Raw genomic sequence first — 18186 nt, forward strand, 5'->3', positions numbered from 1 at the left:
TTTGTTCCGCTAGGAGGATTTCAGAATTGCAGGCCTTGTCATGCAGGGATCCATTTCTTCAACTATCTGATTCAGGTATTACATTGCGTATGGTTCCTTCATTTGTCCCAAAGGTAGTGTCTGCCTTTCATGTTAATCAGACTATTGAGCTCCCAGCGTTTACAGACTTGGATGCTTCCTTGCAGCATGCTCGGGAGCTTAAGATGTTAGATGTCTGCAGAACCTTGCTTCATTATCTCAAGGTTACTAATGAATTCAGAAGATCAGATCATCTGTTTGTGTTATGGAGCGGGCCAAAGAAGGGTACCAAGGCCTCCAAAACAACAGTTGCCAGGTGGCTTAAGGAGGTTATTGGGTCAGCATACATTCTCAAGGGCCACCAGGGTCCTGATGGTTTGCGAGCTTATTCGACGTGGGCTCAGGCCGCTTCATGGGCGGGGAGGCGCAGTTGGTATCTCCGCAGGAAATTTGCAGGGCAGCAACTTGGAAGTGTCTACATACTTTTGCAAGGCATAACAGGTTGGATTCGGATTCCAGATCTTTTGGTGAAGGTGTCTTGCAAGCAGGACTCTCCAGGTCCCACCCTCTCTAGGAAGCTTTGGTACTTCCCAGGAGTTCTGAACTGATCCGGGTACGTACAGGGAAAAGAAAATTGGTTTTTACCTGATAATTTTCGTTCCTGTAGTACCAATGGATCAGTCCAGAACCCACCCAGGTTAGAAGGGAGAGTCATCCGCTCAGCTATAACTTTGTCAGCAAACTTCTGTTCTTTGTTGTAAACACATATACTTTTTTCAAGTTATTTGAGACGTTTTTAGTCAGTTATTGCACATAGTGTTATTTTTCAGCTTGGGTACAGACCAATTCTGAGCTACTGCAGGTGGCAGCAGGGGTTTTCAAGCAGTGTCAGCGAGGCTTTATCTGTCTCCATCTGCTGGCAGGGATGAATTAACCCAGGAGTTCTGGACTGATCTGTTGGTACTACAGGAACAAAAATTATCAGGAAAGAACCAATTTTCTTTTATAGCTATATAATGCAAGGTTCCACATTAGGATTCACCACTCAGAAAAAGAATCTAGGCAACATCATTGATATGTTGAAATCTTCTGCTCAGTGTGCAGCAGCAGCCAAGAAAGCAAATAGAATGCCAGGGGATTAAGGAATGGAGAATAGAACAGAGAATATCATGATGCCTCTGATTCGTTCCATGGTGCAACCTCATCTTGAGCAGTTCTGGTCACCACATCTTAAAAAAGATATAGCAAAATTAGAAAAAAAGTTACAGAGAAGGGCAACCAAATTGATAAAGGGAGTGGATCAAGTCCCCTATGCGGAAAGGCTAAAGAGGTTAGGACTCTTCAGCATGGAGAAGAGATGGCTGAGGGGAGATAAGATAGAGGTCTGTAAAATAATGAGTGGAGTGGAATGGAATTTACTCTTTCAAAAAAGTATAAAGATTACGGGACACAATGAAGTTATTAAATGATATGCTTAAAACTAAATATTTTCTCATATTTTTTTTACTCAATGCAGAATTAAACTCAAATTAATTTTTGGATAATGTGATAAAAAATTGGTAGTGTAGGGTTTAAAAAAGGGTTGGGCAAGTTCCTAGAATGGACATGGGGAAATCCACTTCTTATCCCTGGGATAAGCTGCACAGAATCTATCTACTCGTTTGGGATCCTGCAGATACTTGTGACCTGGATTGGCCACTATTGGAGACAGAATTCTGGGCTTGATGGACTTTTGGTCTGAGCCAACATGGCACATCTTATGTACTAATGTTCTTATGACCTCCCCATTAGCATCCAAGTGACTGCTGGAGACAGGATGTTGGGCTTGATGGACTTGATCTGACCCAGCCAGGCAAATCATATATTCTTATGTTTACCAGGTCACAGTTTATTAGCAAGACTTGCTTGCTGTTATCCTTATATACAGTATCATCAATCCACAGACTAAATACATTCAAATTACTGCTCATTAAACACTAGTTCATCTCTAGGTCTACTTTACTTATGACACAAAGTAGAAGAGAAATAAATGGTTGGCACAGTCCATCGCAGATACAAATCAAACATATTCTGCAGAATGGTTCACATTTATGCCCCCTGCTTCAAGCTTTCAGCCATGCACCCAAGGAGTCACCTGTGTTTTGGTTAGGAATGAGTGAACCAATTCAGATTACATTCCAGCTCATCTAAGGGAGAACAGGGGCAGGGTGCTCATTTTGGTTCAGATTATGCACGTTGCCCGAGGTGGCACCAATGCAGGACCAAAATCCACATGCCGAGCCAGGCCAAGGGAGGCTCCTCGTCAAGAATCTTGCACCACATCTGACGGCTGTGAATTTGCTGCCGCCACCACCACCACAAATCACAGGCTGTGGGAGAGCAAGCGGAGGTGCTTAGAAGCAATGTTTTCATCCCCTTCCCACCCGATGAAGCAGACATCCATAAGTATCAAATAGCGTTAAAAAAAAAAAAAATGCAAATCAAACCCATCAGGTAAATGCGAGCAGGTCATAAACATGGGACTTCATCATCCTCCCTCACCCCCCACCCCCCCCTACACACACACTTTACAGCTGACAACACAACAGTTTCACCCACCCCTGCTATAAACAATTTAAATTTACTTTTCTCCAAATGAGCTTTTATGCCCCACACCCCCTAAAACCTAGTGCAAAATGCAAGGTCCCTGATTTAAAATATAAATATAAATGCACACCTTATAATGCATCTACTGCTATTCATAGCACTGAGATTCAACCCCGGCTGCAAACTGGTACTTCAGCCAATAGCAGACACCCTCCAAATCAGACCCAGTAGAGGGAAACTGGTTTCTTCCGGTTCGGAATTTACCATAACGTGGTATAAATTTATAGAAAAATAAAACTGTGCGCACTTCCATGGTTAGCTTTTTTAGTGCTTTTCAACCAGGGCTGTACATGTTATAGCAGTGATTCAATCAGTCTGTCTGTCTATCCATGGGCATAACTTCTGCAAATATTCACCAATGGTGCACAAACTTTGGGCTGAAGGTGGAACACTGTCCTGGATCCTGCCCCATTGAACATGACCTTGATCTGAGAAGGGTGAGGTCATGTTCAACGGGTTCAAGGTTGAAAAGCGCTGGAATATCCATAAGCAGCGTATTCACTTCTTCCCTTATTTTGCTTTTCAATAAATCTTTGCCGATATTATGCAGTCTCATTTCAATACGGCTTCCTTCGGCTAACTGTGGAAGGGATTAAAGTTGGGGTTTTGGGATACAGCCTTCAATCTGCATCTCTGCTGGCCAGCCGGAGTACCGGTTTTTGCTGTCATCAGAATGGTTGATCTGCCAAAAAAAGATAGGAGAGAAAAATGTTGAGGAGCCAATGTTTAGTGGAGCACTGGTAAATTCTGTCATACTATGCACAAGTGATGCAGTATCATTATCCGGGCCCAGGTTCCTGTTCATGATCGAGCTACGGCCGGTGGCACCTCAAGGTTTCTTGCTGTTCTAGTGTTTGACACAGTCCCTTCTGCACACACAATTGGCCCAGTCAACCAAAACCAGATTATTCCCCTTCCCCACTTCTCTGATACCGGCTACAGATCCTAGAAACCTCTTACTGCAGTGCATTCATAATTGGTTTTGGTTTGTTTGTTTTTTTAACAAAGAGAAGTATGCAGAGTCAGAACTGGTCAGCTACCAAGGCAGCTTCAGGAAAGGCTCTGTGTTGACCAGGGAATGCACTCTGGGTCCCAAAGATGTTAGAAGACACCCGATTCTGCGCAGCGTCGTATGCTGACTTTTCAAGACTCTGCACGTGCCAAATTTGGTTCATTGCTCAAAGGATAAGAAACTTCATAAACCAGTTAAGCCAAGAAGCCCCACTAGATGTCGCTTGCCCTTGAACGCACTCCCATGTACGAGGGATGTAACCTGCACGTTAGACTTGAATTGTGCTATCTTCTTCCCTTGGATGCTGCCCTAGAGTCTGCATGTACCCACTGGTGTCCCTGTTGCAGAAATGCTGTAAAACGTGAAAGGATAAGTAATGCAAAAGTAATAAGCACATCAAGCTAAATGGTGGTAGGAGCAGAGGGGCGGGGAGGGGAGTCAGATCTGGGGTGAGCCAAGAGGAACAAAATGGCTAAGGGGAGGTGAGAGATGAGAAGGGCTGTAAAAGGGGACCTGGCGGGTCCAGGTACAAGAGATTTACTTCTAGACATTTGGTATTTCACCTTTTACCGAGAATGGCCTCAAGGCGGATCACAATCAATTTACACACAGACAACCTGCAACAGTGTTGTTCAAAGGCACAGCTGGAATAGCATTGGGAGTCCAGGATATAGAATTTCATGTCCTTAATCAAAAGTACAGGGAGAATGGGGGTCTTTGCAGTAGCTTTCCTCATGAACATGAGGGAGGGACAATGGTACCTTGTTCCAAATGTTTGTTGCATAACAGCTGAAAGCAAAGGACGACCTGGCAGATGCCAGAGGAGGAGATGGTGAGGGGGGATAAAAGGACAAGGAAGGTGGAGGGATAAAAAAGATACAAAAGCAGGGAGAGAAATGAAGAAAAGTGAGATGGTAGAAAGGCAGATAGAGAGAATGATGGAAGAGGAAAATATGGAAAGGAAACGAGAAGCAGAAGAGATGCTAAGAGAGACAAACAATGGAGGGAAAATCTCAGACTAGAACAGCAGATATCATTTTATTGGAAATGTAGATGATTTGGGGAGGGTAATTTTCAGCAGCCTATATCAAGGGCCATAGTACCTTGTACCTGCAGGCTTTAGTGCATAAATATACTTTGAAAATCTGGACTAAAGTCCACTTTCAAAATTCCTGGGTGCTGCGGGCATGGCAGGGACATCCACCCTGCAAGCTGCACCTGTATGTTTATATGCAGATTTACGAAGAGCACAAGTATGAATATAAGCCTTTCCCCCACCCTCCTCGAATGTATCTCACTAGTGCACGTGAAACTGTTCTGGCCAGACTTTGCCCCGGCAAATTTATGTGCACAGTTTAGGGTTTATGTGTGGAAATAGTTTCCAAAATGACTCCCTGAACCATCTATTGTATGTGCAACTCTTTTTTTTTTTAATTTAAATATATATATTTAAAGTTAGCAGTGTAAACTTGGGCTGTCTTAGCTACGTCAGTTCATGGAGATTATGCCCTTCCCATCTCCTGGTGCTGTACCTTTTCTTTTTCAATGTTGTCAGGTAGTTTGACACCTTTTGCTGACACAAAGCTCCAGGAGGACCTGAAGCGGAGGTTCCGGATTTCCTTACTGCCGAACTCCTCCAGAGCCTTCTTCGCATCCTCTGTCAACCTGGGGGTGGCCAAGAACACGTTCACCCGTTACTAGGCAAGCATAGAGACATGCGTACACAAATACACCGTGCAAAATCCACGAGCACATGGAATGCTGGCCAAATGCAGACTTTATGAATTCTAGTGCAATCCAACTTTATTCCAAAAGCTCTTTTGCTCAGTTTGATTATATCGTCTAACCTCTTCCTAATGTACTTAAAGGGAAAGCATCCATAAATATTTCTTGCTAAGTTGATCACTTTTCTGCCTTTTGGATAAGATCAAGTGTAAAATCATCACAGAGTTTGCTGTGCTGGGATGGCCTTTTGACTGAGAATTGATGTAGTATGGGAGGGGTTAATGCCCTGCTGCCTGATCCGCACTAGGGACATGATAATGTAAGGATCACACCCCCTCCTCAAAAATTAAAAATCATTGTAAGAGAACAATCATTTACCATAGGAGGCTGTGATTTTGGAAACAGAATCTTCTTTAAAAAGAAAGTCCCTTTTTTCATCTCCATCCTCTTGTGACTCGGGATCCTCTGTATTTATCCCAAGCCCTTTTGTTTGTGTCTTCACCACCTCCTCTGGGAGGGCACTGCAGGTATCTACCACCCTTTTCGTGAATACATATTTCCTGATATTGTTCCAAGTCCAATTTTCTGGAGCTTCATAGTATGACCCCTTTCCATTTTTTCTTGTGCTCTTTTTTTTTTTTTTTTTTAATACTTTCAGGTATTTAAAAGTCTGTATCGTATACCCCATATTTCTCCTCCCCTCTAGGATATACATTTAGGTTCTCAAATCTCATCTCATAAGTCTTTTGGTATAGACCCCGCACTATTTTGGTCACCTCTCTCTGCATCGCTTCCATTCTATTATCATCCTTTCTGAGAGGAGGCCTCCAGAACTGAAGGCAGTACTCCAGGCAAGGCTTCATTATTGACCTGTACAGGGCCATTATCACCTCCGTTTTCCTGCTGGTTATGCCTCTCTATTCATCCCTGCAGCCATCTGGCGTTAGCCACCACCTTGTCACATTGCTTCGCTGCCTTCGCAATATCACTCACAAGGATATCTAACAGAACCAGCCATAGAATCTATCTTCCCACTTCACTAATCACCTCTCTCTCCGCCAAGTGAATTCCATTTACCATTATCCTCTGTCGTCCAGCAATCAATCAGTTTCTAATCCATTGCTCCATCTTGGGACCCAGGCTACTCATTTTATTCTTGACCCTCTTACGTGGGACAATATCAAGAGCTTTGCTGAACATAAGAAGTTCCATGCTGGGTCAGACCAAGGTGCATCAAGTCCAGCATCCTGTCTCCAGCAGTGGCCAGCTGAGGACACGTGCCCAGCAGGTCCCCAATAGTTGATCTGTTTCTTGTGTCTCACTCCAAGGGCTAAGCACTGGCTTTCCCAAGTCTACCCGATGAAATCCAAGTAAACCAACATCCAGTGCACCCACTCATCTAATTCTCTAGTCACCCAATTGAAAAAAATTGATCAGATTCGTTTGACAGGATCTTCCTCTGGTAAAACCCATTCTGCCTCGGATCCTGCAACCCGCTAGACTTTCCTTCAGCAGAGAGTCCATTAAATTTTCCCAGCACTGAAGTGAGACTAACCAGCTTGTACTTTCCTCCGAAATTTTATGGACTTCAGAGAATACGCTCTGTCAGCCTTGTTCCTCTTACTTTTATTTACTTTCCTAACAAAAAGATTTGTTGTGCTTACAATAGCCTCTTTTAGAATATCCCACTGGTTTTCCACTGCACTAAAGATCTTCCCATCCTGTCACCACTCCCCCGCCATTTTAGCAAAGTGATGAAGCCAAGTCCCACTGTCACAATGCCACATTAAAAAATGTGCAAAATACTTTTTCCCTCAAAATTCATAATCTCCTGTTTTAAGATACCGCAGCATTTATTTACTAGAATAGCAGTGACAATGTTTTAAGGAAACTGTTTTTCAGCTATGAGTGCACCCATTCATTTGAATATATGAAAGCAAAGGAGAAATTACTATTTACTTGATAATTTCCTTTTCTTTAATATCAACAGGTGGATCCAAAACCAGTAGGTTGTGCACCTCTACCAGCAGATGGAGATGGAGCAAAGCGGACAACATGGTAAATATACCCTCTACAGGCATCAGCTCACCAGTATTCTCTGCAAAAGCCAACTATGGACAAACTAACAAAACGTGATTGTTAACAGATAAACATTCCAGCACTCAGCCAACAGGAAAACACTGAGCTCAAAAGAGTGTAATACTACTAGTCTAGGGAATGAAATAACACATATTAGTAACCCCTGGAACACGCAGCCACACAGGAGGACAATAGCCCAACTATTCGGCAGCCAAGAGCGGGAAAGTGGATCCTTCTGTCCTTATTAAAGGAAAGGAAATTATCAGGTAAGTAGTAATTTCTCCTTTCTTAGCATATGGACAGGTGGATCCAAAACCAGTAGAAGGTACCAAAGCTACTCCTGAACAGGGAGGGAGGCTGCCCACGGTCCGCTCGACACCGCACACGCAAAGTTTGTGTCCTCCCGGGCTTGCTCATCTAGAAGGTAATGCCTGGAAAAGGTGTGTAAGGAGGACCTTGTCACAGCTCGACAAATGTCGACGGGAGACAACAATCTAACCTCCACCCATGACACTGCCTGAGCCCTAGTGGAATGAGCCCTAACCTGAAACCTGACTAGGCAATGGCTGCTCAGCATCCACATATGCGGCTGTGACTACCTCCTTAATCTAACAGGCTATTGTAATCTGTGATACCAGCTCGCCCTGTTTACTCTCCCCGTGGAGAACAAACAGGCGATCCGTCTTCCTGAGAGGCTTAGAAACCTCCAAATACCTCAAGATATGTCTTTTGACATCCAAGGGCTATAACAGGCAATATTCCTCCCCATCTCTTTCCCTGGCCAGAGGGAGCCTTCGCAAATCTGCATACCTTAGTCATCTGGGCAAATCTGGTGCCACCAGAAGCACCATCCCCATGTGACTCTTGATCATCCAAATCATTCTGCCCATCAAGGGCTACAGGGGAAAGGCATACAGTAGCTTGCCCTCCGGCCACTCCTGCACAAGGGCATCGATGCCCAAGGACCTTTGATGTCTCCTGTGTCTGAAGAAGCGAGGAACCTTTGTATTGCGAGAAGTCGTCAGCAGGTCCAGAAACGGAAGGCGCCAACGATCCACTATGAGCTGGAATGCATCATTTAACAATTGCCATTCTCCTGGATCCAGACTCTGCTGAGAAAGTCGGCTCTTACATTGTCTTTTCCTGCAATGGGGGAGGCTGAGATCTCCTGAAGATGCACTTCCATCCTTTCCATAAGTTGAGCTATTTCCTGAAACGCTTGCTGCTCTTGGTTCCTTCCTGCCAATTGATGTAAGCCACTGTAGTCACATTGTCTGAAATTATCCAGATCGCTTGACCCTGCAATCAGTAGCCGAACTGCAAGTATGCCAATTGGACGGCACAGGCTTCCAGCTGATTGATGCTCCTGAGAGACTTTTCTGTACTCCAGCACTCTTGTGCTGTCAGATCCTAACAGTGAGCTCCCCAACCCTGGAGGCTTCCATCTGTCGCGAGTATTAGCCAGTCCAGTGATCTTAGGGAAACCACTTTCTTAGATGATCTGCTTGCAACTACCACTGCAAATGTATGCAGATCTCCATTGGTAGGGGGAGCCTAATCGAATAGTCCTGAGACTGTGGGCTCTAATGAGACTGCAAAGTGCGCTGAAGAGGTCACATTTGTGCCCTTGCCCACCTCCAGGATCTCAGTCATCATAGTACCTGTAGATAAGACCACACTGTCAAACATACCATGTTCATCAACACCTGCACCATCAGCTTCTGAATGTGGTCCTCCGGCAGGAAAACCCTGCCCTGCTTCCTGTCGAACCAAAAACCAAGATACTGTGGTGACTGTGAAGGCTGAAGACTGCTCTTGGCCAAGTTCACCACCCAACCTAGCTCCTGCAACAAGGAGATAATCTTGCGCAAGACCTGAAGGCTCTCTTCCAGACTTGACCCAAATCAGCCAGTCATCTAAGTATGGGTGTACCAGAATCCATCCTCTCTCAACTTTGCTGCTGCCACCACCACCATAACCTTGGAAAAAGTTCTGGGTGCAGTGGCCAAACTAAAAGGAGTGCTCGAAACTGATAATGACACCCCAAAACTGCGAAGCACAGAAATTGTTGGTGCTCTAGCCGGATGGGAATATGAAGATTCACTTCGGACAAGTCCCGATACATCTGAAACTCCCACAACTGTACTGCCTTTATCACTGAGCACAAGGTTTCCATGTGAAAACAAGTCACCTGCAAATTACGGTTGACCCCCTTGAGATCTAGGATGGGGTGAAAAGAGCCCACCTTCTTGGGCACAACAAAATTAATGGAATATCGGTCTGTATTTTCTTGAGACGTGGGCACTGGAACCACAGCCCACAGGCTGAGTAGTCTTGACAATGTACACTCCACCACCTGTCTCTTCTGTGGAGAGTTGCAGGGAGACACGATGAAGATGTCCTGAGGAACACTGAGAATCTCCATGCATAACCATCTCTTATCACCTCCAGAACCCACTGGTCTGTGATCTCGACCCACCACTGATAGAAAAAAAATAAAAAAAAGAGAGAGAGGCGACCCTCTATATCCTGTTGGTGGTTCAGCACACTTTCATTGGGAGGCTCGGGGGGCTCCACTACTTGAGTCTGTGCCCCAACTGGGCTGCCTTGGACAAAAGGACTGAAACCTACCCAAAGTCAAATCCTCTGAAAGGCCGCTCCTCTATAGGTTTGAAAACATCTGAATCCCCTTCTACGGGGATAGTTGTCCACTTGGTAATGGCACACACAAGCACATCTACCTTCGGAAAGTGTGATTGCTCTCTCTTACAGCTGGATCTAGGGGGTACAGTCCTTCCAAGGCTCATCCCCCTTTAAAATTAGCTTCCGAGGCACCCCATTCAAGATCTATCATTTCTTGAATGGCCTCCATAATAGGGAAGAAAAAAAGAGGCTTTATGCAAAGAAATCAAAAGGGGATCTTTCTTTGGCTCAGACATGGATTCAGCTGCTGGTACTTCCAACATCTTCAATGTCTGGGAAATCAGAGCCAGTAATTCATCTCTATGAAAGAAACGTAATATAGTTCTATTCAGCTCCTATCCCAGAGGCATTTCCCCATCCTCCAGGGAGTAAGGATCGGCTTCACCATCCGTGCTATCTGGGTCCCGATTGGGGAGACTCGCAGTAGATCTAGGCATACTCCGTCACTTACCCGCAGCACTGGGCATGCAGGAATCTACAGCCTACGATCCTGACCTGTTAATATTGATTGGGGCTGAGGACTGTGCCTGAAGAAAGGACTGCAGTCCTTGAAAAAATTCTACTCAAGAAAAGGCAGAGGGATCCATGCCAAAACCAGGGGGCATCGGACCTATGCCCACTGAACTACCTTCCCCTGCTGATGAACCAGTTAGGAAAGCCCCAAAATCAAGCCACACCTCTGGCAGCTCTTTTTCCATTCCTGCACAGGCTGGGAAGAACTGGGCTTAGTAAAATCAGACGGAGGCAATTCTCCCTGAGCCTCCAAACAGCACTGACACAAGTTAGAGGGAACGCCAGGCTGGGATGCCCGAATATGACAAGCAACACAAAAGGGCAAAGCGCTTAGGCTTCTTTGCTATGGGCGCCATCAGTCTGTCAGTATGCCCCAAAAGGAGTCTGATAAGAGTGTACCTAGCTGTGTTCGCGCTGCAAAAACTAGGCATCCAAAATTTAGGCTTCCAAAACTAGGCGCTCAACACTGTGCCTTGATAAGCACACAAACTGAGCTCCTACCAGGACACTTGAAATAGCACGCAAAATAAGTGTAAGTGTGTGTGTGTGTGTGTGTGTGTGTGTGTGCACGCTTGCACAACTCAGCACCCAAGTAAGTGTTCCTATGCGCCCAACCCGGATGCACAACCCAGACGCACAAGCACGATCAGATGCAACTGAAGAGGGCAGTCTTATGCGCAGGAAAACGCGCAAAATCCCCGCTGCAGCCTACCATGCGGCGAACAAGACAAGCCTGAAAGCGGGACCCAGCCAAAAAGGCTGCTCAACCTGCCAAACTGCCCACATCCTCTAAGCTCCCCCAGAGGTGGGAACAAATGTCAGATCGGCGCACCAAGCGCAGAGACTGGGGGGATGAGGAATCCCTACTGAACTCTCCTTCTCTCTTTTTTTTTTTTTTAAATTACACTTTACCTGAGCTCAGCCCATCCTGGCTGAGTGCAAGGTCGGTCTCCGGTTGCGAGAGGGGTGGGGGAAGGCAAGGACCTTCACTGCCGTGCTCAGCTTCCTGCACCCGCTTGCCTTTCAGCTTTTTATTTATTTATTTTTTACAGTTACGTCCACGCCGGCTGAAAAACCAATTATGGGTCTAAAGCACTCATCTGAGGAAGGAATCCAAAGATATTACCTCAAGAATGCTCAACTGAGGGAGGGACCATAAGGTATCACCACAGGAGAGTGGGGCGAATAAATCTCTTCTCCTTGAAAAATGTTTTAAAGCAATCCCCGTAGGGAGATGCCCATCCATCATCTGCTGGAGACAGAGAATACTGGCTGGCTGATGTCAGTGCAGGTGTATATATACCTTGATGTCAGCTTTGCTCCATCTTCATCTGCTGGTAGAGATGCAGAACCCACTGGCTCTAGATCCACCTGTCCATATGCTAAGAAAATGAATTTACAGGGACAGGTTGACACAGAACTGCAGAGAGCTTCCTATTTGATGGTCATTACCAGACCTGGAGAACTCTGTTAGACATTTGCTTTATACCCCATCCCAAAGATGAGACCAGCCTCCCAGTTCTACATCCTATCTGGTATCCAATAGGGGGAAAAATGTACTTTGGATGATAGTGGATTTGCACTGTAAATCTTTCTGCATTTGCATTGTAGTGATATCAGCAATGTGCTGAAGAAAGCATTTTAATGCATGGTCACATGTCAGCACTGGATCAGTTTTCACCTCACCATTTTCTGAAGTTAGTTAATATGTCCCAAAGGTCACAGTTCCTGATAAGAAAGAGTTTGCTTTGCATTAACTACATGTGATCCTTAACTAAGATGTTATTCAGCCTTAGTCCTTCAGTGCCTCTTCAGCTGTAAAATGTCTCAAGGAGCACATTCCAACCTTAGTGCCACTAAATGTAAGTATAAGTGGATGAGTGCTACAGGGTGAGGGGATGGAGTGACACCACTGCTCTATTGTAAACTTCAGGGGCAGAGTCAAGTGCACGGATAGGAATGAGGCATTTGGACTGAAAAATGCCCAACAATAGTTATATCAGTACACACAGAATTGGGTCAAAATAGTATTTTTTTTAATGGCAATAACACAGGCATTTATAGTGTGAGGTTTCTAAAAATAACAATTATCTACACAGTGCTGGGTAGTTCTAGTGATTTCTCTGGTTGCGTTTACCTCAGGCTCAGTAAATGTGATTGTCTATTAATGGCCCACAGGGAGGATAACGTGCGGAGCACTTAGGCAGAACAGCCTTCTGATTGGCTAGCCACCATTCCACATTCTGTAACAGGAGTTTTGTTTGGTGATCTTGAAAGGCAGGGCGGAGCCTGATGAATATGCATGGTTGGATTTGCATACAGTTGAGACATTGCGGGCAAATCTCTCTCACGGATGCTCGTTAGGAATAACCTGAAAACCCCACCTGTTTGCAGCCCTTGACAATGAATGTGAAAGCCACTGCTATGGCCCTTGTCCTTGAAGCTCGGGTGTCCCATTTGTCACTGGCAGCCCATGCACTGCCCACCCTGCCTTTCGAGGCCAGGGCACCACTGGCCTGGCTCAGTCCTTCACTTACTTGTTAGCTGCCTCATCGTGGGTGGCTATCAGGATGATGCTGTTTTGGGGAACATCTTTCAGGAATTTGACCACATCGCCAGAGACATCTGTCAATGCAAAACCAAAAGCGACTGTTATTTTTCGATCTTTCACACGTTTGAATTTGTCTGCAGGATATGGCTCTATAGGAGCAGTCTTCGGCCTGAATAAGTGAACAGAGGTACATTCCTGGATAAGAAGGGAGGAAAAAAAAAAAAAAAAGAGGGAAAATACAGACAAAGCGGAACGCGGGCCACAGACATCAATTTCAGGGGCAGCAGAGTCCGAGCATCTGTTCAAAGTGTCCTTTCACCTCTGCCAGCAAGGACAGTGTTTCCATTCCCGGCTCTTCCCATCCACAGTGCACAAGAAGTGAAAATATTTAAAAGCCTCCAAGGGAAAAAAAAAAAAAAGAGCTAAAAGGCAAAATCTTTTTGGGTTATTTACTTTTTGCTCTCCTATTTTAGCCTATTTTCTCTAAAAGAATTTCACCTGTGGCTCTAAATTTGAGAGCTCTTTAGAAGAGAAGGGGGAGGGAGTTTGGCGAGGTTCTGTACTGCGGCATCACTGGCAGGATCCGGAGCTAGGGATGACCTGGCAGAGCAGAATAACTAAACACCAACCTGTGCTTGGCTAGCTAACACTGAATCCCACGATCATATCCCTCCTTACCACCCGCAAATCATTTCAGCATCCTCTGCTGGGCCAGCATTTGGATGGTAAGCTCTCTGGGGAGTGGACACATCATCCAGAGAAACTAAAACATACATGAACTTTTTAGACCTCACAGGCCTCTTTTTCAGGGGTTTTGATATTACTGTACTTTTCTTGATACAGTACTTTTGAAATAACCAGTAACTAGGTGGAAGACGTTCTCTAGCTCTGTATCACAAATTCCTTGCCATGTTTTCTCCCCGTTCATGGACAGTAGAATTTTGTACAATGGTAGACACTCCTGCAGTTGTCCAGGTTTTGTTTTTTTAAGATTTCAATTGTGTTTCCCATCACATGGATAGCAATTGCATTTGACGTCTGCCAAGAGTGAACCTCACTCTTAAGGCCATGTTATTCGGAGTCTCATAAATTTACTGCCACTACGTCGTAGCAAAGAGCTGCCTTCTGGAGAATGAAATCGTATAACACAAGTTTTAATGAGACATCGGACTACTAGTGGAAGAAAAGCATAGATTATGTGCTGAATATTGGAAAATCTTTAGACAAAAACTTAGACCTAGACATCTAAAAAAAAATATCAAACCAAGGAAAGACCTTTTACATGTGCTGACTGTGAGACAACTTGGCCAGTGATTCTCTGTTGGCAGTCCCAATTTTTTTGGGCACCACTGGCCTGATTAAAAGCAACTTCCAAGTGCTCCTTCATATGTTGCCTGAACATTATACATCTTATTAGCTCTAGAAGAGAGCTCTCTTTGGCACTGCGGACATATTAGTAAAGGCACTGGCAGTAAATCAACAGGTTCAGACTGTGTCCAACAAACACTGGGGCTTTTATGTCAGGAGTATTCTTGTCCTGGTGTGTGCAAAACAAACCCTTTTCAAGACATGGACTGAGAGACTATATAAACGTACTGAACGCGAGCATGTATTTTTGGTTTCTCGCACGTATAAAAGGGGCGGTCCAGGAGTGTTCTAGGGTAAAACCGGTAATTTCTTTGATGCGCACGTTTTAAAAATTGGGCAATCTACATGAGTAAGAACTACTTCACTTTTGCATTTAAAATGCATAGTTTTAAAATAGGTAGGATAAGTCCACGCCTTCAATGCACTGCATGTATTCGCATCCTGCCACATCGCCACGCATGTTGCAGGATTAAAGATACGTGTATTTGTACGATAACACACGGGTCGTAAAATACTGTTGTGGATCATCGCGCAGCCATATGTGCGATCACACATAATTGTTTGAAAGTTATCCTCCCTCCGTTTTAGATGATGAAACTGTAACCAAAGTTTTAGCATCTTGATCCTTTAAAATGCTGATGCCTGGTGCTGCAAGCAGGACACCCACTCAGGCTGGCCCATGGCTGACTTCTGGGATCTCAGCATGCTACTCGGCTTCCCATGTTGGGGGCAGGCTGGGCCATTGTTGCTCACACCGGGGAAAGAAGGGCACGTTGGAGAAGAGGGTCCTCCTCATCCCACAGCTGTAGGTGACTGCCTTCAAATGTATTTATTATTTAAATGATTAACCATTTACATTTCAGTAGTTTAAACAGTTAATTTTTTCTTTAAAGCTAGCATAAAGCAAATGGAATTTCATTCAAGTGGATATTCTCTCACATAGGAGAAGTGGTGGTGCTTTTGAAAGAAGCATTTCTCACACAAAGAGCATTATATAATGACCCACTGAGATGGTTTCTTAGGATTTTGTACTTCATTTTTTCTCATCCCACGGCTCTCTGTGATACAATGGAGTTTGTTAGTTTACTTAATCCTGTTGCACAATCAGCAGTTCTTGGTGTGTCTGTCTGCGTTGTGATGAGTCGCGCCAACAAATCTCACCAAGGAAGGGAGTAGGTTCTTATGGATTCAGGTCAAACATTCTCCTCTCTCATTTACTTTTCAGTTTTGAGTAAATACTTTTATGGGAACTGCTCCTGGCTAGTCATGCATTCATGTTCCAGATGGTTTCTCTGGAAGTTTTTAAAAATCTACTGTATGTCTCTGAGCACTGGGGAGCAGATTTTTCCCCGACACTCTCAGGTTTTCAGCACAGTCTCTTTAGGTGCCACTCCAGTTTGTGCATGAATCTATTCTCTCCTCCCCTCTCCCTCCTGAGTTATGCTGGTTGCTGTGATCTGCTTTCTCCGCTTGCTTAATCCATAATGAAATCTCAGGATGGAAGACTGGCATCGCCTGTGGCAAGGCTGGCCATGCGCCCTCTGACCAGAGCAGCTCCTCAAACATGACCGCTCTTCCTTCACCCTTCAAATGTCGGGATGTGTCATGACTGAAGTGGTGACACATCCTCCATCCTCAAAATCAGGCGAATCCCTGCAATAGAATCAGTCATCTTGTTTAGCTGACAACAAAACCTCAGGATCAAGATTTGGATAACTTGTAGAGCACTTCATGTCTCCTTGTCCCTCGGAGTCTAGACGATCCCAGAAATAGGTCTCCTTTCTCTACTTTTAGGGTCCTTTGTTTTCAGTTTAAACCAATTTTCACCCATAAGGTAAGGATGAATGCTGTTGCAGTGTGGGGAGGGGGGAGAGAGAGATTCTCCGCAGCAGGGGTGGTGGTGAGAAGGACGTGCTAGGCAGGGGATGGGGAAAGAGATGCGGATGCTGCTGAGCAGGTGGGTGGCAGAATCTGCCTAATATTTTATTGTCCTGGTTTCTGTTCTCAGAAATAAACCTCGATATTTACCCGGAAAAAACCAATCATTTGTATCAATTGATTTTCTCCTGTCTTTGTTCTTATAATAAACCCAGATAAATTCCCAGGAAAAATAAAAGAACAATGAAAACCAAAAACGAATTTCCCTACCAGAACTCCACAGACCTCCTTCTGCCTCTCCTCTTCAGAGCAATACATAGTGGCATCAGAGAACGGAGACAGCGAGTAAGGACCACAATGCCTCTCTAGCCTGCACATTCCCGACGCAAAACCAGAGCGCCTACCCCACCCTGGGCTTTACCATCACGTCCTCACCACCCTGTAAGTGAATTTACGATGATGCTCGTACTTTTCCAATGAATATTACTAATCCTCTGGCCCTCGTACTTTTCCAGTGAATATTACTAATCCTCTGGCCCTCTACAGAAGTTTCTCCCTTTATTCTCACAGGCTATTTTACAAATTTAGGGATTGGGCATAAGTCCAACCTAAGCATACCTTAGAGACAACTTTTTTTTTTTTTTTTTACTTGGATTTGCATGCTTTTTCACATTCCTTTGTGGGTTTTCTTCTTTATAGAATTGTGGAAGCCATAAGTTTTGTTTTTTGCATGAACCATAAATAGGGTATACATTTATTTATCCAGTTTATACTCCGCAATGTCCTTATTGTTTACTGTGGATTACAAAATGACATGCATAATAAAAATACAAAAATCAAAACACCTTGCACATTAAAAAGAACCCCCACAAACATACCACAAAATGTTGATAACATGCAAAATACTTCATTCTGTGGGATTTTCTTTTTGGTCCAGTTCTTAAATTTGACTTTTAATAGTTTTCTGGTGAAACTGATTTAATGTTACACAGCTGAGTTTTTTTTTATCACTCCCCTCTAGATGGAAAACAGTGGAGGATTCAGATGCATCAACTCGTGGTCCCGGAGATGTTGCAAGGCAAGGCTAACAGCAGTTAAGAATTTTCATTCTACATGGGATGCTTATATAATAAAGCTCATCAGACAGGACAAAGTTCTCCTCCTAAATTAGCTAGAATAAAGAGACTCATGTGGTTAGCCAGGAACCTCTGACTTCTGAATATCAGGAGACCCACTTACTCCTTCAGTGTTTAGCAGAAGAGATAGAAGTACAGATGCACAATACCAGTTAAATATACGTTGTTTGACCCACAAAGGGCCCGATTTTTAAAAGCATTTACCTGTTTAAAACTGGATTTTTCCCATGGAAGTTGGCTTTTGAAAATTGCTACAGTACCATTGACTTGTCCAAAGGATTTACATGTGCAAGTGCACTTATGCAGGTAAATGGCCTTTGAAAATTGCTGTGATAGTGGTTACATTGACACATGTTAATTCTTTTGAAAATGCATCTAAAAGTGAATATTTCTGAAGGGTAGGGTGGGGATTAATCACGAGGTCCAAGTCACTTTGTACACGGTGTCCAGCTTTATGGTAGTGATTTAAACACATGGATGATTGGAATTAGACACGCATGGTTGTCAAAACAAATTATTACATGCATCTTGGTGATTTTTTTCAGAAAAGTTAATTT

General features: G+C 44.3%; 1 protein-coding gene across 1 annotated transcript in view; it reads right to left on the minus strand.

The window, feature by feature from the left end:
• Window positions 1-1864: 1864 nt before the first annotated feature.
• FAM3B (family with sequence similarity 3 member B) overlaps window positions 1865-18186 on the minus strand; it is a 51409-nt gene continuing 35087 nt past the window's right edge. The window contains exons 6-8 of the mRNA XM_029578738.1: window positions 13234-13321; window positions 5209-5341; window positions 1865-3346 (exon numbers count right to left, since the gene is read on the minus strand). Of these exons, the coding sequence (XP_029434598.1) occupies window positions 3257-3346; window positions 5209-5341; window positions 13234-13321 (311 nt within the window). The 3' untranslated portion in view covers window positions 1865-3256. The remainder of the gene's footprint in view (window positions 3347-5208; window positions 5342-13233; window positions 13322-18186) is intronic.

Source organism: Rhinatrema bivittatum, chromosome 15 (genome assembly GCF_901001135.1).
Source record: "Rhinatrema bivittatum chromosome 15, aRhiBiv1.1, whole genome shotgun sequence".
NCBI classification, from domain to species: domain Eukaryota; kingdom Metazoa; phylum Chordata; class Amphibia; order Gymnophiona; family Rhinatrematidae; genus Rhinatrema; species Rhinatrema bivittatum.